At 42.1% G+C, this 21,759-nt stretch overlaps 1 protein-coding gene and 1 long non-coding RNA gene across 3 annotated transcripts; one reads left to right on the forward strand and one right to left on the reverse strand.

Annotated features, from left to right (window-relative positions):
• Positions 1-12,112: 12,112 nt before the first annotated feature.
• LOC132653060 (uncharacterized) lies at positions 12,113-13,949 on the reverse strand. The gene is made up of 3 exons (XR_009590712.1): positions 13,590-13,949; positions 13,201-13,337; positions 12,113-12,651 (listed from the first exon to the last, which is right to left on the reverse strand). It is a non-coding gene; the product is annotated as an uncharacterized LOC132653060 (long non-coding RNA).
• Positions 13,940-19,962, forward strand: Ggct (gamma-glutamylcyclotransferase). 2 transcript variants are annotated; one of them, XM_021648079.2, is made up of 4 exons: positions 13,947-14,182; positions 17,232-17,377; positions 18,752-18,887; positions 19,601-19,962. In XM_021648079.2, exons 1-4 carry the CDS (start codon positions 14,042-14,044, stop codon positions 19,748-19,750), a joined length of 573 nt encoding a protein of 190 aa, XP_021503754.1. In that variant the 5' UTR covers positions 13,947-14,041; the 3' UTR covers positions 19,751-19,962. The 2 variants fall into 2 exon arrangements, with proteins under 2 accessions (XP_021503761.1, XP_021503754.1); XM_021648086.2 differs by lacking the exon at positions 18,752-18,887 and having other exon boundaries at positions 13,940-14,182; positions 19,601-19,658.
• Positions 19,963-21,759: the final 1,797 nt, after the last annotated feature.

A 21,759-nucleotide genomic window follows, 5' to 3' on the forward strand; every position in this document is an offset into this window, starting at 1 on the left:
AACAGTCTCCTACTGAGCTGTATCCCTTTCTCCACTGTGTGTGTGTGTCTCTCTGTGTGTGTATGTGTGTAATGAAGTGGACAAAAATTTTCAAAAGTGCCCAAACCACAAAAAATAAGGATTTAAAAAAAAATGCTTAGTTGAGTCTGGTGACACAAGTCTGTAGCCTCAGCCACTTGGGAGGCCACATTAGGATCACAACTCCAAAGCTGCCTGAACCACAGAGTGACTTTAAGGTGAGCCCGAATAACCTAAGACCCTGTCCCAAAGTGAAAAAGTGAAAAAGCTGCAGCTTACCAGTGAGTGCTCACCCAGCATCACCCGGGCTCCACATTCAATCTCCAATACTAATGAAAAATACTTCTGTTCAGCCAGCTCTCCTTCCCAACACTCCAATTATTCCTACAGGTAATCATAGAGAACAGCCTGGTTCCTGACTCGCCAAAGCACATAGTTATAGAGACAGCAAAGTTTATGCTTGCTAAGTATATATTAGAACTACCTATCAGAATCACTCCTAAAGCAAGCATGCAGATTACCCATCAAACATCCTGAGAAATTCCTGCCTGCTAGAATTTTAACAATGAAATCTGTATTTTTTTGATGAGGGGGGAGAGGGAGACGAGAGAGAGAGAGAGAGAGAGAGAGAGAGAGATGTGCATACTATGGCATGTGTGTGGTAGAGACACAAAGACAATTTTCAGGGTCTGTTCTCTCTCTGTGAGTTCTGGCTGTTAAAGTTGAGTCATCTGGCTTATTCAGCAAACTCATACACAGAATGATCTTTCCTCCACACTGTAATTTTAATATATTCCTCCCTCAACCCCATGCTGACATTACCTATACTCTTTCACTTCCTGCCATGTGACAAACCACAAGCTAGAAAATGTAGCAGCAATATGTTTGATCAAGTTCCCTCAGAATATACGAAGGTATTAGTATAGAGCTTTAAATGTCAACTTAGACTTGCAGTGTTTTTGGACCTGTGGGTCACAACCCCTCTGGCAAACTTCTATCTCCAAAAATATTTGCATTATGATACATAACAACAGCAAAATTTACAGTTATGAAGTAGCAATTAAAATAATTGGAAAAGCCAGAAAGACAAAGAATTTGGGAGCAAGATCTTGGATATTTTCGACTCTGGGTCAATTAAGCAGCAACTATTTAGTATTCATCTATGCTGTTGGAAGGGCTGAAGGCATCCAAGGTGTGGTCCCTGACTCTAAAGAGTTTACCATCTGCTGGGAAATCAGCTGGGCAGACAGAATAGAATCAGATAATAATGGGCTTGCACAAGAACGTACGTTTAGTAAGGTAATAAAAACCAAAGATGCTTTCACAGGTTTTTACAGAAAGGTGGGATATGATAAAATCAATCTTGAGTAACATGTCTTCCCTCTGTCTCATCCCATTTTATAATCACCACTCAGGCTCAGGCTTGCCTGACCTTGGCTGTTGTAATGAACCTGTATCTGGCACCCTTTCCATCTCCACAGTCCATCCTCTCCCAGGCCACCATGAATAGAATAGCACCAAGAATAACTTTTCAAAGACATACAAGAGACACTATCTGCTTGAAAAGAAGCGATGACTTTCCTGTGATCCTGGAAGTGCCCTTTATTTTCTAGTGCGAAACCCAAGATCTTCCCATAAATGCTAATGTCCTTCCAGGTCTTGAGATTTGTAGAAATGGAGCCACTTACCATTCTCCAAATCCACTTTCATACTCCACCCCATGCATGATTTCTATCTACACTAACATCCTGGGCCATTTTCCTCCCCACAGCAAGCAAATCAGAGAAGGCAGCCGCAGGGAGGTTGTTAATGGCTGGCAGGGAGAGGCTGGGAAGTGTGCCACTGAGAGGCAGGAGGAGACAGGGAACAGCAGAGTGGGGACACTAGTTGTTTATGGGTGGTAGGGAGAAAGCTGACTTAGAGGGTGCTCACTCTGGCTTTTACGCAGCAAGTGGAGTTCACTCAATATTTCTTACTCCACATCCTTGTAGTGATCGGAAGTCCATGCTCATTTCACACAGTGCGATCGGGACCTCATAAACTGATGACGATATTTCTATTCTCCACATATATATTTACACTGGTTTCTGTATGGGGAGTGGAGAGGGGCCAGGGATGTGTGTCCATATCTGTGCAGGTGCTTGTATGTGGATGCCTGTGTGTGTGCTGATTGGTCAGCCAGCCCCAGGGATCTACCTTTCTCTGCCTTCCCAGTGCTGGGATTTTTAAGTGCATGCCGCTTAGTCTGGATTTTTTTAAAACATGGATGTGGGGTATGAAACCCAGTCCTCCTGTTTGAGCACAAGCACTCCACCAGCTGAGTGATCTCCCAAAGCCAATGTTTGGGTGTTTTGAAAGATTTTATGTGTCTGTCTGCGTCTGTATGTTTATGTCTAACCCTAACCCCTAACCCTAGCCCTAACCTGTCTGTGTGGGTATATGCTTCATGCATTTGGGTACCCAAGGAGGCCAGAAGAGGGTGTCAGATTCCTGGGAGTTGAAGTTGCAGGTTCTTGTGACCTATCCTACATGGGTGCTGGGAACTGAAATTTTCTGGAAGAGTAGCAAGTGCTCTAAACTGCTGAGCCATCCCTCCAGCCCTTTTGTTTTGTTTCATTTGTTTGTTTGTTTTTAGAGACAGGGTTTCTCTGTGTAGCTTTGTCTGTCCTGGAACTTTCTTTCTCTCTGTGTAGACCAGGCTGTCCTGGTGTGTGTGTGTGTGTGTGTGTGTGTGTGTGTGTGTGTGTGTGTGTGTGAGGGCTTGAACTCAGAGACATCAGCCTGCCTCTGCTCCAAAGTGCTGGGATCAAAGGTGTGCAGTCCTCTTGTTTTCATGGTTATTTGAGACTGGGTCTCACTGTAGCCCAGGCTACCCTTGAAATCAGAATCCTTTGCTTCAAACACCCAGGGCTGAGATTACAGGTGCATGACATGTGTAATTAATGTAGATGATACAGGTCCAGCAGTGCATTATACTGTGGGAGGTAGAGCTCTTTAAGGCACAACCTATATTATTGATGTGAGACTAAATGTATTACTTTTCCAAACCACATACATGTAGTAAGAACTGCCTGGTGTGGTTACCCACACCTGTAATCCCAGCATCTGGGAAGCTGAGGCAGGAAGACAGCAAATTCAAGGCTAGCCTGGCTTACATGTCAAATTTGAGGCTAAATTATAAAGCAAGACCCTGTTTCTAATAATAATATAATTATGCCTCATTTTCATTAACAGTGTGGGTTGAGGTTAAAACTTACTGGGTTGTCTGTGTATGAGAGGAAGGAACCACCTGGCTTTGGCAATAGCTGGGGTGTCACTGCACTGTGGTCACAATATTTTCTGCACCTCCCTTCTCTGGTTTGATTGCCATCTGCTCTTCAATTTTCTGTTGCAGCATCATCTTTATCTCTTCACCTACATGTCTCCTCCACCAGTTGAGGCTAATCACTTAGACTCAGGTTCAAATGACTGGAGGAAAATCAGATCCCTTTGTTCCCTGATCATCACTTCCTGCCCAGAAGGAAACCCAAGAGTGACTATAGTGAGAGTAGACCACTCACAGAGTCACAGCAGGTTGCCTGGCAGGTCTTCTCTGCTTAGCCATGTGAAGATGTTCCACATCAGGCCCTTTCTCTGCAGCTTCACTCCCTCTACCCTTGTCCAAGGTACCATGCCAAGTTGTCAAAGTTGGGCCAAGGGTGCTGGTTGACAAGCCTCCCTACTCTACGGTTGGAGGCAGAGGAGGAGGCAGCAGAGGCAGACCACAGTGCCCACAGCTCCTAGCACAGAGCACAGTGCTGGCTGCTCCTATCACAGAACCCCCTGCTTGAGATTTGAGACATAGAATACTCAATCCCCTGGCACTTCCCCTTGACGGGCCTCCCTTCTCCCTCCTTGGTGGAGGTGGAGGCTGTAGAGGTGGCCCACGGCGTCTGCCACAGAGTGCAGTGCCCAGCCCACAGTGCCCACAGCTCCTAGCATAGAGCGTAATGCCCACGGCTCTACCAGACCAACCAGGTCCATAGCTCTCCAGGGCCTTCCAGAAGGCATCTGTTTCAATGGCTTCCTAGTGCTGCCGCAGTGGCTGGACTCCCAGTGAACTGCAACACCAGCCCCTAAGTTCTGCGACAACATAGAAATTCTTGGGACAGCATTGAAGCCCCTGTTTTGTGGGTCTACCAGTGAAATCCAGGCAAACAACTCCTGGAGCCCAAACAGATCTGAATACCAGAACGACAGTATGACAGGACTGTAGGCCACTGAGGTATTCAGGAAATATGCACAGGTGCATTGTCCCCACAAACTGTGCCCATGAACAGCACTAGTGTCTGCACCCCCTCCTGCACCTGCACCCCCCACATTCCAAGCATCTATACTCTCTAGCACTCTGTCCTTCAAGACACACTTCACACACATGCACACACTCGCTTGCTCTGCTGCAATTGCGATTCTGCACCAGCAGAGCTTCCTCCATTAGGTACAGCAGAAACACCAATGCACACTCTCAAACCAGTGGGCCTCTCTCATCTTCCTGAAGAATACTCCAGACATCAGAGAAAGATGGATCCAGTCTGAAGTACAGACTCCAGGAACAAACAGTGGAGGTTAAGCAGATAGCCAGAGATCGGTGTAAGAACAGATCCAACACAAATCAGGACATAATGGTTCCACCAGCAACTCCCAAAATCAATGGCTATTTCAATTTATTGGAAACACAGGAAAATGACTTTAAAGCTATGATTGTCCAGTTATTAGAGGCACATAAAGAGGAAACAAACAAATCTCTCAGAGAAATAGCCACACAAGTGGAGGTAAATAAAGAGGAAATGAACAAAGCTCTCAAAGAAATACAGGCAAATACAGCCAAACAAATAGAAGCACAAGTAGAGTCACAATTAGTGGTATATAAAGAAGAAATGAACAAAAAAAAAAAAAGAAGCCATCATAGAAAGACAGGAATCCACATTCAAACAGATGAAGGAAATGGTGCGAGGCATGAAAACAGAATTAGAATCAATAAAGAAAACACAAACAGAGAAAATCCTGGAGCTGGAGAACTTAGAGAAAAGATCAGGAACCACAAATGTAAGTATCACCAATAGAATACAAGAGATGGAAGAGAGAATCTCAGGTGCTGAAGACACACTTGCTGAAATTGATACTTCTCTCAAAGAAAAAGAAATTGGAAAAGTCCCAAACACAAAACATCCAAGAAATCAAGGAGGCCATGAAAAGACAAAATCTAAGAGTAATAGGAATAGATGAAAAAGAAGATACTGGGCTCCAAGGTCCGGCAAATATTTTCAAGAAAATTTTCCCTACTTAAAGAGATGTCCATAAACATACAAGAGGCCTACAGAACACCAAATAGACTAGACCAGAAAAGAAACTCTTCATGTCACATCCTAGTCAAAACACTAAGCCTACAGAACAAAGAAAAGATATTAAAGGCAGCAAGGGAAAAAGGCCAAATAACATATAAAGGTAGACCTATCAGAATCACAGTGGACTTTTCAACAAAAACTATAAAAGCCAAAAGGGCCTGGGAAGATGTCATGCAGACTTTAAGAGACCACAGATGCCAACCCAGACTACTTTACCCAGTAAAGCTTTCAATCAACATAGATGGAGAAAGCAAAATATTCCATGGAAAAACTAAATTTAAACAATATCTACACAGCAACCCAGCCCTACAGAAGATACTAGAAGGAAAACCTCAATTTAAGGAAAACAACTATATCCAAGAAAACATATGATACAGATAACTTTCACAACAAAAATTAAAAGAAAACAAGCAATGAATCACAGTAACAACACCAACTCCACAATAAAAGGAACTAACATTCATTGGTCACTATTATCTATCAACATCAATGGACTCAACTCTCCAATAAAAAGACATAGACTAACAGAATGGTTTCAGAAATAGGATCCAACATTCTTCTGCATCCAAGAAACACACTGCTCAAACAAAGATAAACATTACCTCAGAGTAAAGGGCTGGAAAAATGTTTTTCAAGCAAATGGACCCAGAAAACAAGCTGGGGTAGCTATCCTAATATCTAATAAAATAGACTTCAATAAAAATTAATCAAAAAGATGAGGAGGGGCACTTTATTCTCATCAAAGGAAAAATCCACCAAGAGGACATCACAGTCCTGAACATCTATGCCCCAAATAAAAGAGCACCTGCATTGATAAATGAAACATTACTAAAGCTTAAATCACACATCGATCCCAACACCTTAATAGTGTGAGACTTCAACACTTCACTCTTAGTGAAGTGTTGAAGTCTTAGCCAGAAGCTAAGTAGGGAAATAAAGGCACTTACAGAGGTCCTAAATCAAATGGACCTAATAGATGTCTATAAAACTTTTCATCCAAATTCAAGAGTATACCTTCTTTTCAGCAACTCATGAAACCTTCTCTAAAATAGACCATATAGTTTGTCATAAAGCAAACCTCAACAGATACAAGAAGATTGAAATAATCCGTTGTATTCTATCTGACCATGGACTAAAGCTGGATCGCAACAACAGAAATAGAAAAAAGCCTACACACACATGGAAACTGAACAACTTTCTACTCAATTTCAGCTGGGTTAGGGAAGAAATAAAGAGGGAAATTAAAGTTCCTAGTAATGAAAATGAAGGCACAACATACCCAAACTTATGGGACACAATAAAAGCAGCGCTAAGAGGAAAATTCATAGCACTAAGTGCTTCTAAGAAGAAATTTGAAACATCTCATACAAGCAACTTAATGGCCCACCTGAAGGCCCTAGAAAAAAAGAAGCAGAAACACCCAAGAGGAGTAGATGGCTAGAAATAATCAAATTCAGGGCTGAAATCAATAAATTAGAATCAAAACTAACAAAGAATCAATGAAACCAAGAGCTGGTTCTTTCAGAAAATCAACAAGATAGACAAGCTCTTACACAAACAGACTAAAAGGCAGAGAGAAACTATCCAAATCAACGAAATCAGGAATGAAAAGGGGGACATAACGACAGACACTGAGGAAATCCAAACAATCATTAGGTCTTACTACAAAAGCCCATATACCACAAAATTTGAAAATCTAAAGGAAATGAAAAATTTTCTTGATAGATTCCATTTACCAAAATTAAATCAAGATCAGGAAGAAAGATTGGATAGTCCTATATCCCCCAAGGAAATTGAAGCAGTCATTGAAAGTCTCCCTTCCAAAAAAGCCCAGGGCCAGATGGTTTCAGCACAGAATTCTACCAGACCTTCAAAGAAGTGCTCCAATTCTCTCCAAACTATTCCACAAAATAGAAACAGAAGGAACGTTACCAAAATCATTCTATGAAGCCACAGTCACCTTGACACCTAAACCACACAAAGACCCAACCAAAAAAGAGAACTTCAGACCTATCTCTCAATAAAATACTGGCAAACCAAATCCACAAACATATAAAAGACATCATCACCATGATCAAGTAGGCTTCATTCCAGGCATTCAGGGGTGGTTCAATATATGAAAATCCATCAACGTTATCTACCATATAAACAAACTAAAGGAGGAAAACCACATGATCATCTCCTTAGATGCTGAAAAAGAATCTGACAAAATCCAACACCAATTCATGTTTAAAGTCTTGGAGAGATCAAGGATACAAGGCACATACCTAAACATAGTAAAGACAATATACAGCAAGCCTATGGCCAACATAAAACTCAATGGAGAGAAACTTAAATCAATCCCACTGAAATCAGAGACAAGGCAAGGCTGCCCACTCTCTTTACATCCCTTCAACAAAGTACTTGAAGTCCTAGCTAGAGCAATAAGACAACTAAGGGAGATCAAGGGGATACAAATTGGAAAGGAAGAAGTCAAATTATCACTATATATCACTTTAGAAATCAATCTGGTGCTTTCTCAATTAGGAATAGCACTTCAAGACCCAGCTATACCACTCCTAGGCATATATCCAAAATATGCTCAAGTACACAACAAGGACATTTGCTCAACCATGTTCACAGCAGCTTTATTTGTAATAGCCAGAATCTGGAAACAACCTAGTTGTCCCTCAAAGGAGGAATGGATGCAGAAATTGTGGCACATTTACACAGTGGAATACTACTCAGCAATTAAAAACAAGGAAATCATGAAATTTGCAGGCAAATGGTGGGAACTGGAAAAGATCATCCTGAGTGAGGTATTCCAGAAACAGAAACACACATACACAGTATATACTCACCTATAAGCAGATACTAGACATATGATAAAGGATAAACCTACAAAAATCTGTACACCTAAAGAAGCTAAGCAAGGAGGGTCCTGGGTAAGATGATCAATCCTCACTCAGAAAGACAAACAGGATGGACATTAGAAGAAAGAGGAAACAGGACAGGAGCCTACCACAGAGGGCCTCTGAAAGACTCTACCCAGCAGTGTATCAAAGCAGATGCTGAGACTCATAAACTTTGGGCAGAGTGCAGGGAATCTTAGGAAAGAAGAGGGAGATAGAAAGACCTGGAGGGGACAGGAGCTCCACAAGGAAAGCAACAGATCCAAAATATCTGGGCTCAGGGATCTTTTCTGAGACTGTTTCTCCAACCATGGACCATTCATGGATATAACCTTGTACCCCTGCACATATGTAGCCCATGGCAGCTCAGTATCCAAGTGGGTTTCCTAGTAAGGGGAACAGGAGCTGTCTCTGACCTGAACTCAGTGTCTAGCTCTTTGACAGCCTTCCTCTGAGGGGGGAGTAGCCTTGCCAGGACACAGAGGAGAACAATGCAGCCAATTTTTATGAGACCTGATAAGCTAGCGTCAGATGGAAGGGGAGGAGGACCTCTCCGATCAGCGGACTTGGAGAGGGGCATGGGAGGCGATGAGGGAGGGAGGGTGGAATTGGGAAGGAATGAGGGAGCGGGATACAGCTGGGATACAAAGTGAATAAACTGTAATTAATATAAAAAATAAAAATTTAATTAAAAAAAAACAAGGGTTCAGTGGCACACACCTATATTGTAGCACGCTGGGAGGTAGAGGCAGGCAGATCTCTGTAACTGAGGCCAGCCTTATCTACAAAACAAGTCCAGGCTACACAGAGAAACCCTGCCTTGAAAATAGAAATAAAAATAAAAAATAAATTAAAAAAAGAAAAAGAAAAACCAAATAGAACAAGCGAAAACAAAACAAAACAACAAAACCAAAAATGAAACCTGATGATAGTAGCAGTATGCAAAGTGGAATAGCAAGCTGGCCTATTGACTACTACTACGAAAATGAGTAAAATTTTTACTTAGTTAAATTAAAATAGAAAGAGCTTGGTTAATAGTGAGACATGCTTTTAATCCCAGCACTTGGGAAGCAGAGGCAGGTGGATCTCTAGGAGTCTGAGGCCAGCCTGGTCTATAGAGTGAACTCCAGGACAGCCAGGGATATACAGAGAAACCCTGCCCTGAAAAACCAAAAAATTTAAAAAAATAGAAATATTCTTGCTTCTCCGTGACTTGTCTTTGTTACCATTAGTAAAGAAACTTACATAGTAAGATAGGAATTGTGCTCTACTGTAACTGAACAGTCCTCAGTTAGCTGGTCTCTGCTGCGCAGGAGTTGAGGTATCCTAAGACAAGGGATGCCCTTGGGAGGGTTGACAGTGATGTTGGCTCTCACTCTCTGTCTGGGGACTTAAGTCATTTGCCCATGCTTGGTTAAATGTGTTCTCGGCAGCAGACAGCTCTCTGTAGGCAGGGAAGGAAACGAGGCCTGCAGTTAAACTACACACCAGCCACCTAAATGTTGAGAACAAAGAGCAGCATGACTCTGGCCAAGATCAGAGAGCAGCCACACCTGCTAAGGTTGGCATGAAGAGCAGGTGAGCCAAGGTCACCAGCCAACCAATAAATTAAAGATGGACAGAGTGGGGCTTTAAAGTGTGACTCCCCACAGGGCCAGCAGCAGGTGGTCACCTCTCCGGTCATGCCAAAAGGTTGTGCCCAGAGTGTGTAGTGCCCTACTGGCCTGGCTTACAATATGCCTCAAATTAAACTATCTCAATAGAAATCACCTCAGTCTTTTTCCGGTGTCTGCCATACATCCTGTAAAAAGGCCCTTTGCAGGCAGTTCATCCATTTTATCCTCCTGTGGGTCCCCTTCCACTTGGGAGTTTTCTCAGTTTTTCTTAATAATCTGCCTTTGGTTTGCTCACCTTTCCTTTGTCCATGTCTTTATTCCTCACATGCTTGAAACAAGGAACTCCAGAGCAACTGTCTCAGGTTGGCTTTTAGCACCTTAAGCTCATGTGGGCCAATGGAAGCCCTGTCTCTCTCAAAGACATGCATCAAATTAACAGAGAATAAACCAGCTATCACACAAAGGAGACATGACTCAAAAGATTTTTACAAAGAACTGGATCAGAATTCTTACTAACATTTAAGTAAAAGTTAAAAAAATAAAAGACTTTTTTTTTTTTTTTTTAGGCTTCAAATACATGCTTGTCCATGCTTGGTTAAATGTGTTCTCGGCAGCAGATAGCTCTCCGTAGGCAGGAGAGCTATCTGTGTAAAACTAATGTAAAGCTAGTGTAAATCTAATGATGACCTAGTAAGACATGACAAAGACAGCTAACCATGGAGCTTTTTCATGAGGATAACCTGCAATGTGAACCTCCATTCCCTATATATATATTTAACCTTGACCTTTAGTGCCTCAAAACAGGCCAATGGGTAAACACCACAATTTACATGATAGTCAAAATAGGTCATTTATTTTTAAGTGTATATTTTGTGGTGATTATATAATGTATTTTATTTATTAAAGTACTAATAAGTTAACATGTAATATTATCCTTATAGTGCGATATGTCTTTACTGTATCGTCACATAGGTTATATATATATATATATATACATATATATATAAAATTGTATTTGTGCATGCTCAAAAAGTTTTAATGACACAATAAAAAAAGAAACCTGAAAGACGACTAGATTAAAAGATGACATCTGAAAGACATCTGCCTTGCTATCATTATGATCAAGTGACTGAAGGCTAATGTTGTTTCATAATATCTTTGATTGTATTTGGAAGAGGTTATTGTTAACTATTACTATCTAGAGCACCAGGGTGGTGCAGAGTGGGCCGTCTGGGAGGCAGCACCCAGAAGTGACTCAGGAGCAGGGGCCCATGCAGGAATCTGCTTCAGTCAGTGCCTACTGCAGGCTGCATGCTACACCCATGACAGGCTAACAACACCTCTGTACGGAGCTTTTTCAGAGATAAATAAATTAGTGAACAGAAGAATTTATGCCATGGCCTCTTAACAAGAGTTCAGTGTTAACTAGTATTAACATGGTCTCATTAAAATTGGCAAAACAAATACAAAACCCAGAACTAATCTGGCTACCTACTGCCCCTTGCTGGCCAATATTGCTCTGCACACAGCATTCTCCATGGGATAGCTAAACAAACATTGGAACAAGAAAGACATTCAGAGTTTAAGGAAACTTCAATGCTTCACTTTAAAACTCTTTTTCCAAACACACACAAAAATAATGTGGAGAATAATAAACTTCCAAGAAATTAAGCCATCTGAAAGATGTATAGGAAGGGAAAGAAATAACTTTTAAGATAACTAAATTACTGGATGTGTTTCAGCTGGATTGTAATCCCAGTATTTAGGATATTAAGGCAGGATGAAGAGTTCAAGGTCAGACTAGACAATACTGCAAAACTCTGTCTCAAAAAAATTACCCAAACCCTAAAAAATACATTTTATAATGAAACCCTAAATAATACATTTTACATAGTTGAAAGCAAATTTTAAAACAGAGCCTTTGGCAGTACTCTGAAGCAGAGACCTGTACAGAATGTGTGCTGCCAAGGATTTCACCGTCTGAGACGACCAGGTATGTGTCCAGTTCTGCCTTGGTGGTTAGGGTGGGAAAACAGCAATCTCCTATTTGTAGACTATACAGCAACTGCCTGTTGAGGCACACTGGTGCCAAGTGCTTTCCTTGTATCTTTTCTTTTTCTGTTTTTTCCCCTTCTTAAGATGAATATGTTCAAATATAAATAGTAGAACAGAATAATGAACATCCACATATAGATCACTCCCATTAGCATTTAGCTGTCTTTTTATTTTTCTGAATTATTTTATTATAGATAACAATTGTGTCAGCCTAAATATGTAATATACATGATAAAATAAACCCATTTCTGCACAAGTACAGACCACTATTCATTTAACAAGTGTGTAATATCAGATTCAATTTCAGTTGTCCCTAAAATGTTTCTATTTGAGTTATTCAGAATCAAAGAAAAACAATCACAGTTAGTCATCATGTTTTGAGTTTCTCTTAAGCTAAAACAGCCCTCTCTCAGTCTCTTATTACATTTATGCATTTAAAAAATGTTGTGTGTGTATATGTGTGGGCATGCGGAGGTCAGAGGAAATCCGAAGCAATTGGATCTTTCCTACTGTGTGGCTACTGGATACATGACTGTCTTCAGGCTTGGTAACAAGTGCCTTTAACCAATGATGCACCTAGCTGGCCGCAGCCTTGCCATTTATTTGGAATCACAATCATGTAAGAGATATGTCTAGGTGTTCCCGGTTGTTTCCTCTTGTTGCCAGTCGTTCTTCAACGAATGATTTCTGAAACATGATGATATAAAAGGCTGATCCTGAGGTTAAAGAATTTTCACAAATGCTGGAGTTTAATGTTGCTTCATTTTATCATCATCACCATCTTGGTTTTTGAGGACAACAATCCCTGGCTGTCCTGGAACTCCATCTGTAGACAGGCTTGCCTCTCAGAGATCCACCTGTCTCTGGCTGATACCCTCTGAACATCCCTGGGCCTTCCTAACAAGCAATTTCACTGATGCTCCTGACTATCAGAGTCTGATCAATGATGTTCTAATCCCATTACCCCCTTTCCTGCATTTAGCAAGTATGGTATTTGGTTTAAAAAAAAAAAAAAAAAAAAAAAACTACAGGTGGTACTAGAGAGGCAAAAGAATAAAGGCTCATTTTCTTAAATAACCACTTTTTAAAAGTGATGAAATGTTCACCTCTGATAGTGTGGCCATATGGTTCTCTTTTCTGTTTTAAGTTGGTTTAATTCCTGAGGAGGAGCACATATATTTAATGCTAGCGATCATTTTATAGTTTCCAGTTGTCCTACGCTCTAATTGTTCTCACTTTGTCTGGTAAGTGGTCTTTTAGGAAGGACCTGGTTTGTCTTGGGATTCTCCCTTTCTGGAGCATATTCTTCCAAGAGGTGTTGTTCTCTCCCAGCTTTGACCTGGATTCAGGCATTTCTCCAGGAATCCCGGCACCTGTCAGTGTGATTTATTTAGATTAGTATCTGAGGGCCAAGGGCAGTTATTCTAGGCCTTGAGTTTGTACTCCTATCTTCCATTTAAGATTAACAACATGGAGGTTTTGCGTCATTCGCTCGTAAAAAGTCGAAACGGAGAGCAATGCTGAACAGAGACTAGTGGCTAGCAAATGCCATGTCGGGATTTGGACCTGGTGGAGGGTGCCCCAGGCATCCAGAGAGGCAACTTCAGGTAGCGAAGGATACTTACGAAACTTGTCGGTTTAGTCCGTAAGTCCCCACTCTAGGGAGGCTGAGGCAGGGGGACTGCCGCGAGTTCTAGGGTAGGAGGCCTTATCTCACCTGCGCCTGGCGCGGAGCCTAACGGATGCATTAACCATGGGCAGGCCAGGGCCTTCGCCGCCAGCGGGGGAAAAGACCGTAGCCTGTCAGATCAGCCAATCAGCGGGGCCTCAGGCAGGGGGCCGGACGTCCCGGGAGTGCATCCAATAGGAAAGCGGCCTAAGTGGGCGGGAGGCGGAGCGGACGGGCCAATCCCAGTAGCCGGCCCACGCCAGCCAGCCAGCAGCCAATCGGCAGCGCGCTCTCTCCGCAGCTCCGCCCGCCGCTCTGCGCTGGCGCGTGGGTTGGCGGCGCGCTACTTTTGCGGCCCGGCTGATCCCGCTGGTCGGGGCTTGGCGCTGCTGGCGTGGACGAGCGGACATGGCGAGCTCCGGCTGTGAGGACCACGCGGGCCAGGAGGGGGAGACGTTCCTGTACTTCGCCTACGGCAGCAACCTGCTGACCGAGAGGATCCACCTGCGGAACCCCTCCGCCGTGTTCTGCTGCGTGGCTCGCCTGCAGGTCAGTGCCCGTTGTGCCCGCGATTGGAGAGTGAGCCAGGTGCGACCCCTGCCGGGAACCTCGGGCCACCATCGGGGTTCGCAGCCCTCCACGGCGAACCTTTTCCACCGACTTCGAGCATCCTGTAGGACGCTTTCAATGGGTGCTTCTGAGGCGAAGACTAGCTGCTTTCCGCCCTGTGCTTACCTTTGTCACGGGACTTGTGCCACAGCTCTGAAATTCTGCGTGCCTGTCTTTTCCTCCGGATCTGAACGGTCCTGCGCTTGAGACCCGGAGTCGTGTCCTCATTAGTGAGGGCAGTGCTCCCCCAGTTAGGACAGTAGCCCGATGAACTTTAATTCTGATGAACTTTTACTCTTGACCATAGTTCATTTGCTTATTTAATGAATGTTCTTCTGTCACTTAGTGCTTACAAGGGTCACTCAGGGGTTACGAAGATGACTGAGCAGCCTCGCTACTTGGAGGATTTTATAGCGTAGAATCCAGTTGTATGCAGTACCTTTGACAACTTGCTAACCTTGTTTAGCATTAGTTTCAGAGAATGGAAACCGGCTGATTTAAGAAAGGGGAGTGTGAGTGTGTGTGTGTGTGTGTGTGTGTGTGTGTGGTGGGGGTGGGGTTGGAAAGCTGCTGTAGAGAGCTCAGAGGATCACCTGAAAGATTGGAGCGCAGAACTGAGTGAACAGGCAGGCCTGGTGTCTATATGGGGCTGTGTGTGTTCCACCAGCATCGCAGGAGTAGACCAGCACAGCCCTGGAAGCTTGGGCAGTACCTCTCCTGAACTAGGAAATACGATATAGAACTGGCTCCTGCCTGCTGCTGTGAGACAGCCCTGCAGTTCCTGAAACCCAGAGTGGAGTCCCTAATGATCTTGAACGGTAGCTGTAATTGAGAACCTCTGCTGGGTGCCCTGATTGGCTATGTCTCACCATTCGCCCATGTCCTCCCTGCAAGATGATCTGATAACCAACTTCTAGCCTTTGGAAGTTTCAAAAAAAATGGGAGTCATGTTCTGTGTTCTGTATCTAAAACTAATAAGGGTGTAGAAAGAGTTCAAACGCTTAGAGCACAGGAAAGAAATATCACATAAATGATAAATGAAAGCGGTAGTTAACCTTAAATGAAGACACAAAAGGTGCAACCAAATATATGAGCAGAGGCCCTAACCAAAATGCTCAGGAAAGCCCTCCTGAATGTAAACTTTTAAATTGAGACCTGAATGGAGAGGTGGAGAAAGGAGGAAGTGGTTGCTCCAGCCAAATTAGCTGGGGTCTGAAAAGGAGATGTGTCCAGTGGGCTGGGAAGATAAAACTATCACATCTTCACAAGGCCACAGAGAACTATGGACAGCCTCTTGCAGGCTGTGAGTAGAGCCTCTTACCAGGATGAAAACAAATGGTGAGATTTATGTATTTGAAAGCTCATTGTAGTTACTATGCAAAACAAGGCAAATGTGGATATTGGAAACCCAGTTAAGATTTTGCCACATTCATGTCAAAGATACAGCAACCATGATCTAATAGGGTGGTGTCAGGGAAGGTAGATGTCGCTGAGCAATACCTAGAAGATAACATCATTAAACCTTGATGATTGTGTATGAATGGAAGAGGTACCAAATATGACTTAAGTTTTTGTACAGTCAGGTAGATGATGGTGATAATGTTTACAGAGGAGAATCAGGTTTGGGAAGTAAAAATTATCAACTAACCTTGAGCATAATTGAGTCTAAGATGCTTACTAGGCAACCACATAAACAGAAAAATATTAGTGAACATTTGTTAGGCGCTTGCTGTGTTCTGGGCCCTATTCTGAGTCTCAGAGATGTGGGCTGATTTTAAAGGTGGCTGAAACGTTTGATGGTGTTAGAGGCTGCTGTCTTCGGCATGTTGCTAAATTCAAAAAGGGTCCTACACTAAACCCCAAGAAACCTTGACATTTCAAGATGGGAAGTAGGGGGTTGTTGGCAAAGAAGCGAGAAGATCAGGTCAACCCTAAATCAGAAGAAAGGGCTCATCTGGAGACGTGGCTGCCTGGGTCACTTACAAGCAATGAACCATGGAACCAGACAGCGGATGAAATTGCCTGCTGCATTTAGCAGCCAGCTACCAGTCTCTGGTGTAGATTGTAGCTTTGATCAGATCTACTGATGCTGGAATACCCATGATGCTGCATGAAGGTCCTGGTAACTTGGACCAGCATTTTCTCTGGTTTCTCAAAACCAGGGACAGGGATAATATAAACTGGAAAGGACTACAACACTGTCATTTAGTCCATCCTTTTGTATTGTGCTGGTAAAGAAACTAAGCCCTGGAGATGGAAGGGCATATTCCTAGGTCACACAAGGCAAGTTCCCTCACCTATGATTGCCCATCAGTGAGAAAGGAAGCTAAACTAGAAAGATGTCCTAGTTGCCTGTTAGTTATGAGACCGTAGGGAAGAGGCTTCGTCCTTCTAAGGAGCTGTAAATTGAGTAAAACATTGGTCTGTGTAAAGTAATAGCTAGTGCATATAGCAGCACACAATAAATATTCTGTAAGTATTAGCTGCTCTTAGGTTACTGGAAATAAATTGGTACAGTTCATGAAGATTAATGCTCATATACATACCAGCTCCCTTAGGGCAAATACAGTGATTTTCAGGTAAGATACTCTACAGACGTAAGAGTGTATTATAACCCCCATGTAACCTCGCATGTCCAAGTAAAAATACATGTGCCTTTAAGTAGACTGAGATGTCATTTGCAAAAAATGAAAGCTAAAGCTATTGTGTGGTATATTAGAATTTAAGGATCTTTTTCCTTAGGTTTTTTGTTTGTTTGTTTTTGTTTTTAATGTTTAGATTCATATAAGCGTCATTTTTAAAGGAAAATTTTAAAAAATGAGGTTTAGGTCTTGGTCTATTTATCTATATTTTCCACAGGTTTGTACACACAGAAACAAAAGCTTATTGAATGTTTTACTTGGATTGAGATCACGGCAAATCATTTGTATTTTGAGGGAAATTCATGCTCAGACAGATACTGATCATATCACTTTGGTTTCCTTTGCAGGACTTTAAGCTTGACTTTGGCAATTTCCAAGGCAAAACAAGTGAGAGGTGGCATGGAGGTATAGCTACCATTTTTCAAAGTCCTGGCGATGAAGTGTGGGGAGTAGTATGGAAAATGAACAAAAGCAATATAAGTTCTCTGGATGAGTAGGTGGCTTCTAATTATAAGTTAAAATAATAAGTAAATTAAAGTGGGTTATATGGATGTCCATTTGTGGATATACTGTAGATACGTTCTTTATTCTTGAGAGTCAGAACGGTTAGAAACAGCAAGTTTATTAATAATCTAGAAGGGTCACATGATTGAGGTAATGTTTGTAATCTCTCAGGTAAAAAATGGAAGCCTTAATTTTTTAGTTCTGTTTGCCTTCTTTTTTTTTTTTGTTGTTGTTGTTGAATATAATGTATACTTGATTTCTGTTTGACTCCTATTTAAAATTACCTTTCTAGTTTCATATTACAAAAAATCATGGAGCTTTTTATAATTAATTGTCACATATTTTTTATTGATTTTTGAAAGTGAGTAGGTTCTGTTTTTTAAAATTCTTCGAGGTTGCAGTTGAATAAGTAATAATAATTTATAAAGGTATTGAACAACACAGTAGGACAAAAACTCAGAGATGTGTGACAGAGCCCTGAAACAATACAGCCTATCAGGGAAGAGCTGCCCTTAAAAAGAACATCATGTCTGGCATGCTATAATTGGCTCCAACTAGAGAAAGCAATCCTTGTGCCTTCTCTGTGATAGTCTCTTGCTGTCCGATCATCAACCCTTGTTTGGTATTCTAGAGAATACTGCTTCCGGGGCACAAAGGTAAAATGAACATACTGAAGCATGTTTCTAGAGAATCAGACCACACAGGGGTGTGCTAGAAGTGTACCAAATACAGTTCCTCTGCATTTAGTATTGCCTAGACCTCTAAGCACACCAACATCTACAGATGTTAAAAAATTGGTAGGATAAATTGGTAGGATACTTGCACACAGCCTTACCCATATCCACCTGAGGTACTACTATATTTTCTCTAGGTTACTTCACTGCCTAATACAATGTCAATGTATTTTACTATAACAACTTTCCTTTTAAAGGAGTAATGAGCAGGGGGAAATATCTGTATTTAATTCAGACATACATTAATATATATATTAATCCAAAGCTATTTGAATCTGTGGATCCAGAAGCCAACTGTAATGTTAAAATGCTAAGCATGCCAGCACAGTGGCACACAAAAACAAAGCTGGGCACACCTTTAACCCAGCACCGAGGAGACAGAAGCAGGTAGATCTCTTTTTACCGAGTTCCAGGTCAGATGGGACTATACAGTGAAACCCTGTTTCAGAAAATACTAAGTGTACTTTTGGCATGGTGACATTTATAATTCTGCATTCCCTAGCACACAGTGAGCAAACATGCCTACGTAGATAAATGGTTAACTTTAGACTTCAACTCAAGCAAAGTATCTTACCTCAGACCATTTCCCTAAGTTCCACATGGCTAAAGTATGGTTTGTTTGGTTTTAGGCAAGAAGGAGTTAAAAGTGGAGTATATGTTGTAATAGAAATTAAAGTTTCAAGTCAAGAAGGGAAAGAAATAACCTGCCGAAGTTACCTGATGACGAATTATGAGAGCGCTCCTCCCTCTCCACAGTACAAGAAGGTAAGCTACTCAAACCGTCCTGAACCTCTAACTTCGTTGAGCTGAATTAAAACATCTCGTTTTCAAAAGCTTGTAAGAACTTACAATTCCACATGAACATTTTAATCAAAATGTTTTAAATAATAAATGTTTATTTTAATAATTTTGTAATATCTTTTATTTATATATGTATAGTAGTCTATACATACACTTTTATAATCTCTTTTTTACTCAATAAACAATATCTCATAGAACAGATTCATTTTCTCAGATTCATTTTCTCTCAGGGGTGAGAGGTGGGGATGTGTTTTCTGGTAAGGGTCTTGGGAGTCTACCGAACACTTGTCCCTCATCCTCGAGTCTTACCTAAGCAGAAGTAGATGGTGGCACTGACAGAACTGTTCCCTATAAGCTTTGCTTTTTAAATTTAATTTTTTAAGAATGTAACTTTTCTTAAGACATGTAAGCTTTATACTATAGTAATGCATTTGTCTTATTATTAAATCGTGCTGCTGTGTAGAACTGATACTCTGATAATGCTTCAGGCTCCCTTGAAAATCCCTTCTGTAGTCACATTCATAATAAGGAGCAGCCAGCTTTGCCTGGTCTTGTTTTTAAAATGTATCAGTTCTTTAGTCATCTAAAGCCAGCATGGTGGACCTTGACAGTCCAGATAAAGCAATGCTACATCATGTTCATAACTAAAAGGGCTTTCTTGTTTTAACCATTTCTAGGTTATTTGCATGGGTGCAAAAGAAAATGGTTTGCCACTGGAGTATCAAGAGAAGTTAAAAGCAATAGAACCAAATGACTATAAAGGAAAGATCTCAGATGAAATGGAAGAAATCATCAAAAAGGGAGAGTCAAAACTATATACAACGTAACAGAACCTGAAGATATTTCTGTGTGCTAGGATGAAGTGTTTCTAGTGTTTGGGAGCAGGCATCTGGGACCTCCCGGTTTCAACCTGTTGATTTTCAACAGGGCTGGCCAGGGACTTCACTCTTAAGTGATTCCTTATTTTCAACTGTAAAAAAAGAACTGGAATGGGGATAGAAATTAGACAATTAAAAGGGACCAGGAGGCCCTGGCATGAGTGAGTGGTGATGGCTGTGGGTTCTTCTGCGGACACTGCTGTAGTCCGAGCCGCGTGGAAGCACTTCTGTGTGCTCTGTGGCAGAGGTAGGTTTGCAGCCCGTGGGGCGTTGCTGACGTGGTCTGGCTTCAGCTTGTTTTTGATAAGCTTTTAAGAGTAAGCAAACTATAGCGAGTAGGTGATAAGATTTTCAGAAGTAGAAAGATGATACGCTGTCCTTTGAAGGGTGACTGCATTCATGGCTCTAAGGGCTTTCCCAGCAAGTGCTCCAACTCACTCTGCGCAGCCCAGACCACACAGAGCAACCTCACCTGGTGGAGTCTCTGTTAATGGCCATCTTGCTCAGCTTCTCTTGCAGTTGGGATTGCAGTCCTATGGGGCTGAGTCTCCCACTGTCCAGTTGTGAGACCTCAGTTCCTTTGTTTCTCTGCACCTTAGATGCCTCACCTGTATGAGGAGGAATAATTGAACACCTGAATCTGAAGCTTACTTTGGATATATCATGAGTGAACATGTAGCAAGCTAGGGTAGAGCCTGGCTCTTAGTAAGTATTAGCAATAATTATCAAGTTAAGTTTTTGGTTTTCCTTAGGCTTTTGAGAGGTAAGCCTGGTCTGTAGTCCAGGATGGCCTTGCATTCAGGATTGTCTTGCCTCTCAGCCTTGCCTAGATCTAGATCTAGTTAGAGATGTGTGACAGGATTCCTTTTTTTTTTTTTTAACCAGTGTTTTGGGCCCTTTAATAAATAGTACAACTCTTGAAATGCAAACCAACTATAATTAGGTCCTAGATTACAGAAAAATAAGAGAGGTCTTCAAGGTGTGCCAGGCCGCCTCCCAGAAAAGAAAAAAAAAAAAAAGAGGTAAATTGTGAGCTGAAAGAGCAAGTACTGGAAAGAAATGGCCTCAGAGTCCTGGGGTGCAAAAGCACCATTATCCCTGGCATTAGACAAGTATCCCTGAAACATTCCTGTACAGGATACAGGATACGATAAAATAGAAGCCTTAGGAGGCACTAGCACGGCTTCTACTTGCTGGCCACAGTCATTCCAGGGAGTGAAAGGAGCAAAAATAGAATCTTAGAGCTGGGCAAATAGCTTAGTTGGTACAGTGCCTAAAACGCAAGCATGAGGACCAAGTCCTTAGAACCCCTGTCCAAAAACAAAACAACCTTGGCACAGTATCACAAGCTTACAATCCAAGTGCCAACAAAGCAGAAACAGGCAGATGTCTAGGGTTCCCTGGCTAGCCAGCCTAGCCTCCTTGGAGCATCCCCAGGATGCTGAGAGATCCTGTCTCAAGGAAAAGTAGATGGCTCCCAAGGAATGACGCCTCCGTTATCCTCTGGCCTCTGTGTACACCCTCCTCCCCCAAAACATGCACACACAAAACTTTCCTAGGAGATGTTACAGTTATTTGTAAAACAACAACTTTATTCAGCATGGGACTGTATGCTGTCATGCTAGCACTCCAGCTGAGGTGGGAGGATCACTTGAGCACTGCCTGGTCTGTATAGTGAAGCCTCATCTCAAAAATGAGAGGTGTGTGGAGACCTTGATTTCTGGGAAAATGGGGTAGGTGTATTTTTCTCTATTTCTCTGGTTAAGTACAACTAAAATCTCTGTGTATGATTTACAGAACAAACTGGGGCAAGACTGAAAGCTCAGGGAGGTGGCAGAGACTTCAGTAGGGCCTCAAGACCCAAGGCCCCAGAGTGCTAAAGTCCCTGAGTTTTCTTTTGCTTATAACTTAAGGAGAAAAAAAAAAGACAGTACCTCACAAGCAACGGATAGGATATT

This window comes from Meriones unguiculatus, chromosome 3 (genome assembly GCF_030254825.1).
Source record: "Meriones unguiculatus strain TT.TT164.6M chromosome 3, Bangor_MerUng_6.1, whole genome shotgun sequence".
In the NCBI taxonomy this organism is placed as follows: domain Eukaryota; kingdom Metazoa; phylum Chordata; class Mammalia; order Rodentia; family Muridae; genus Meriones; species Meriones unguiculatus.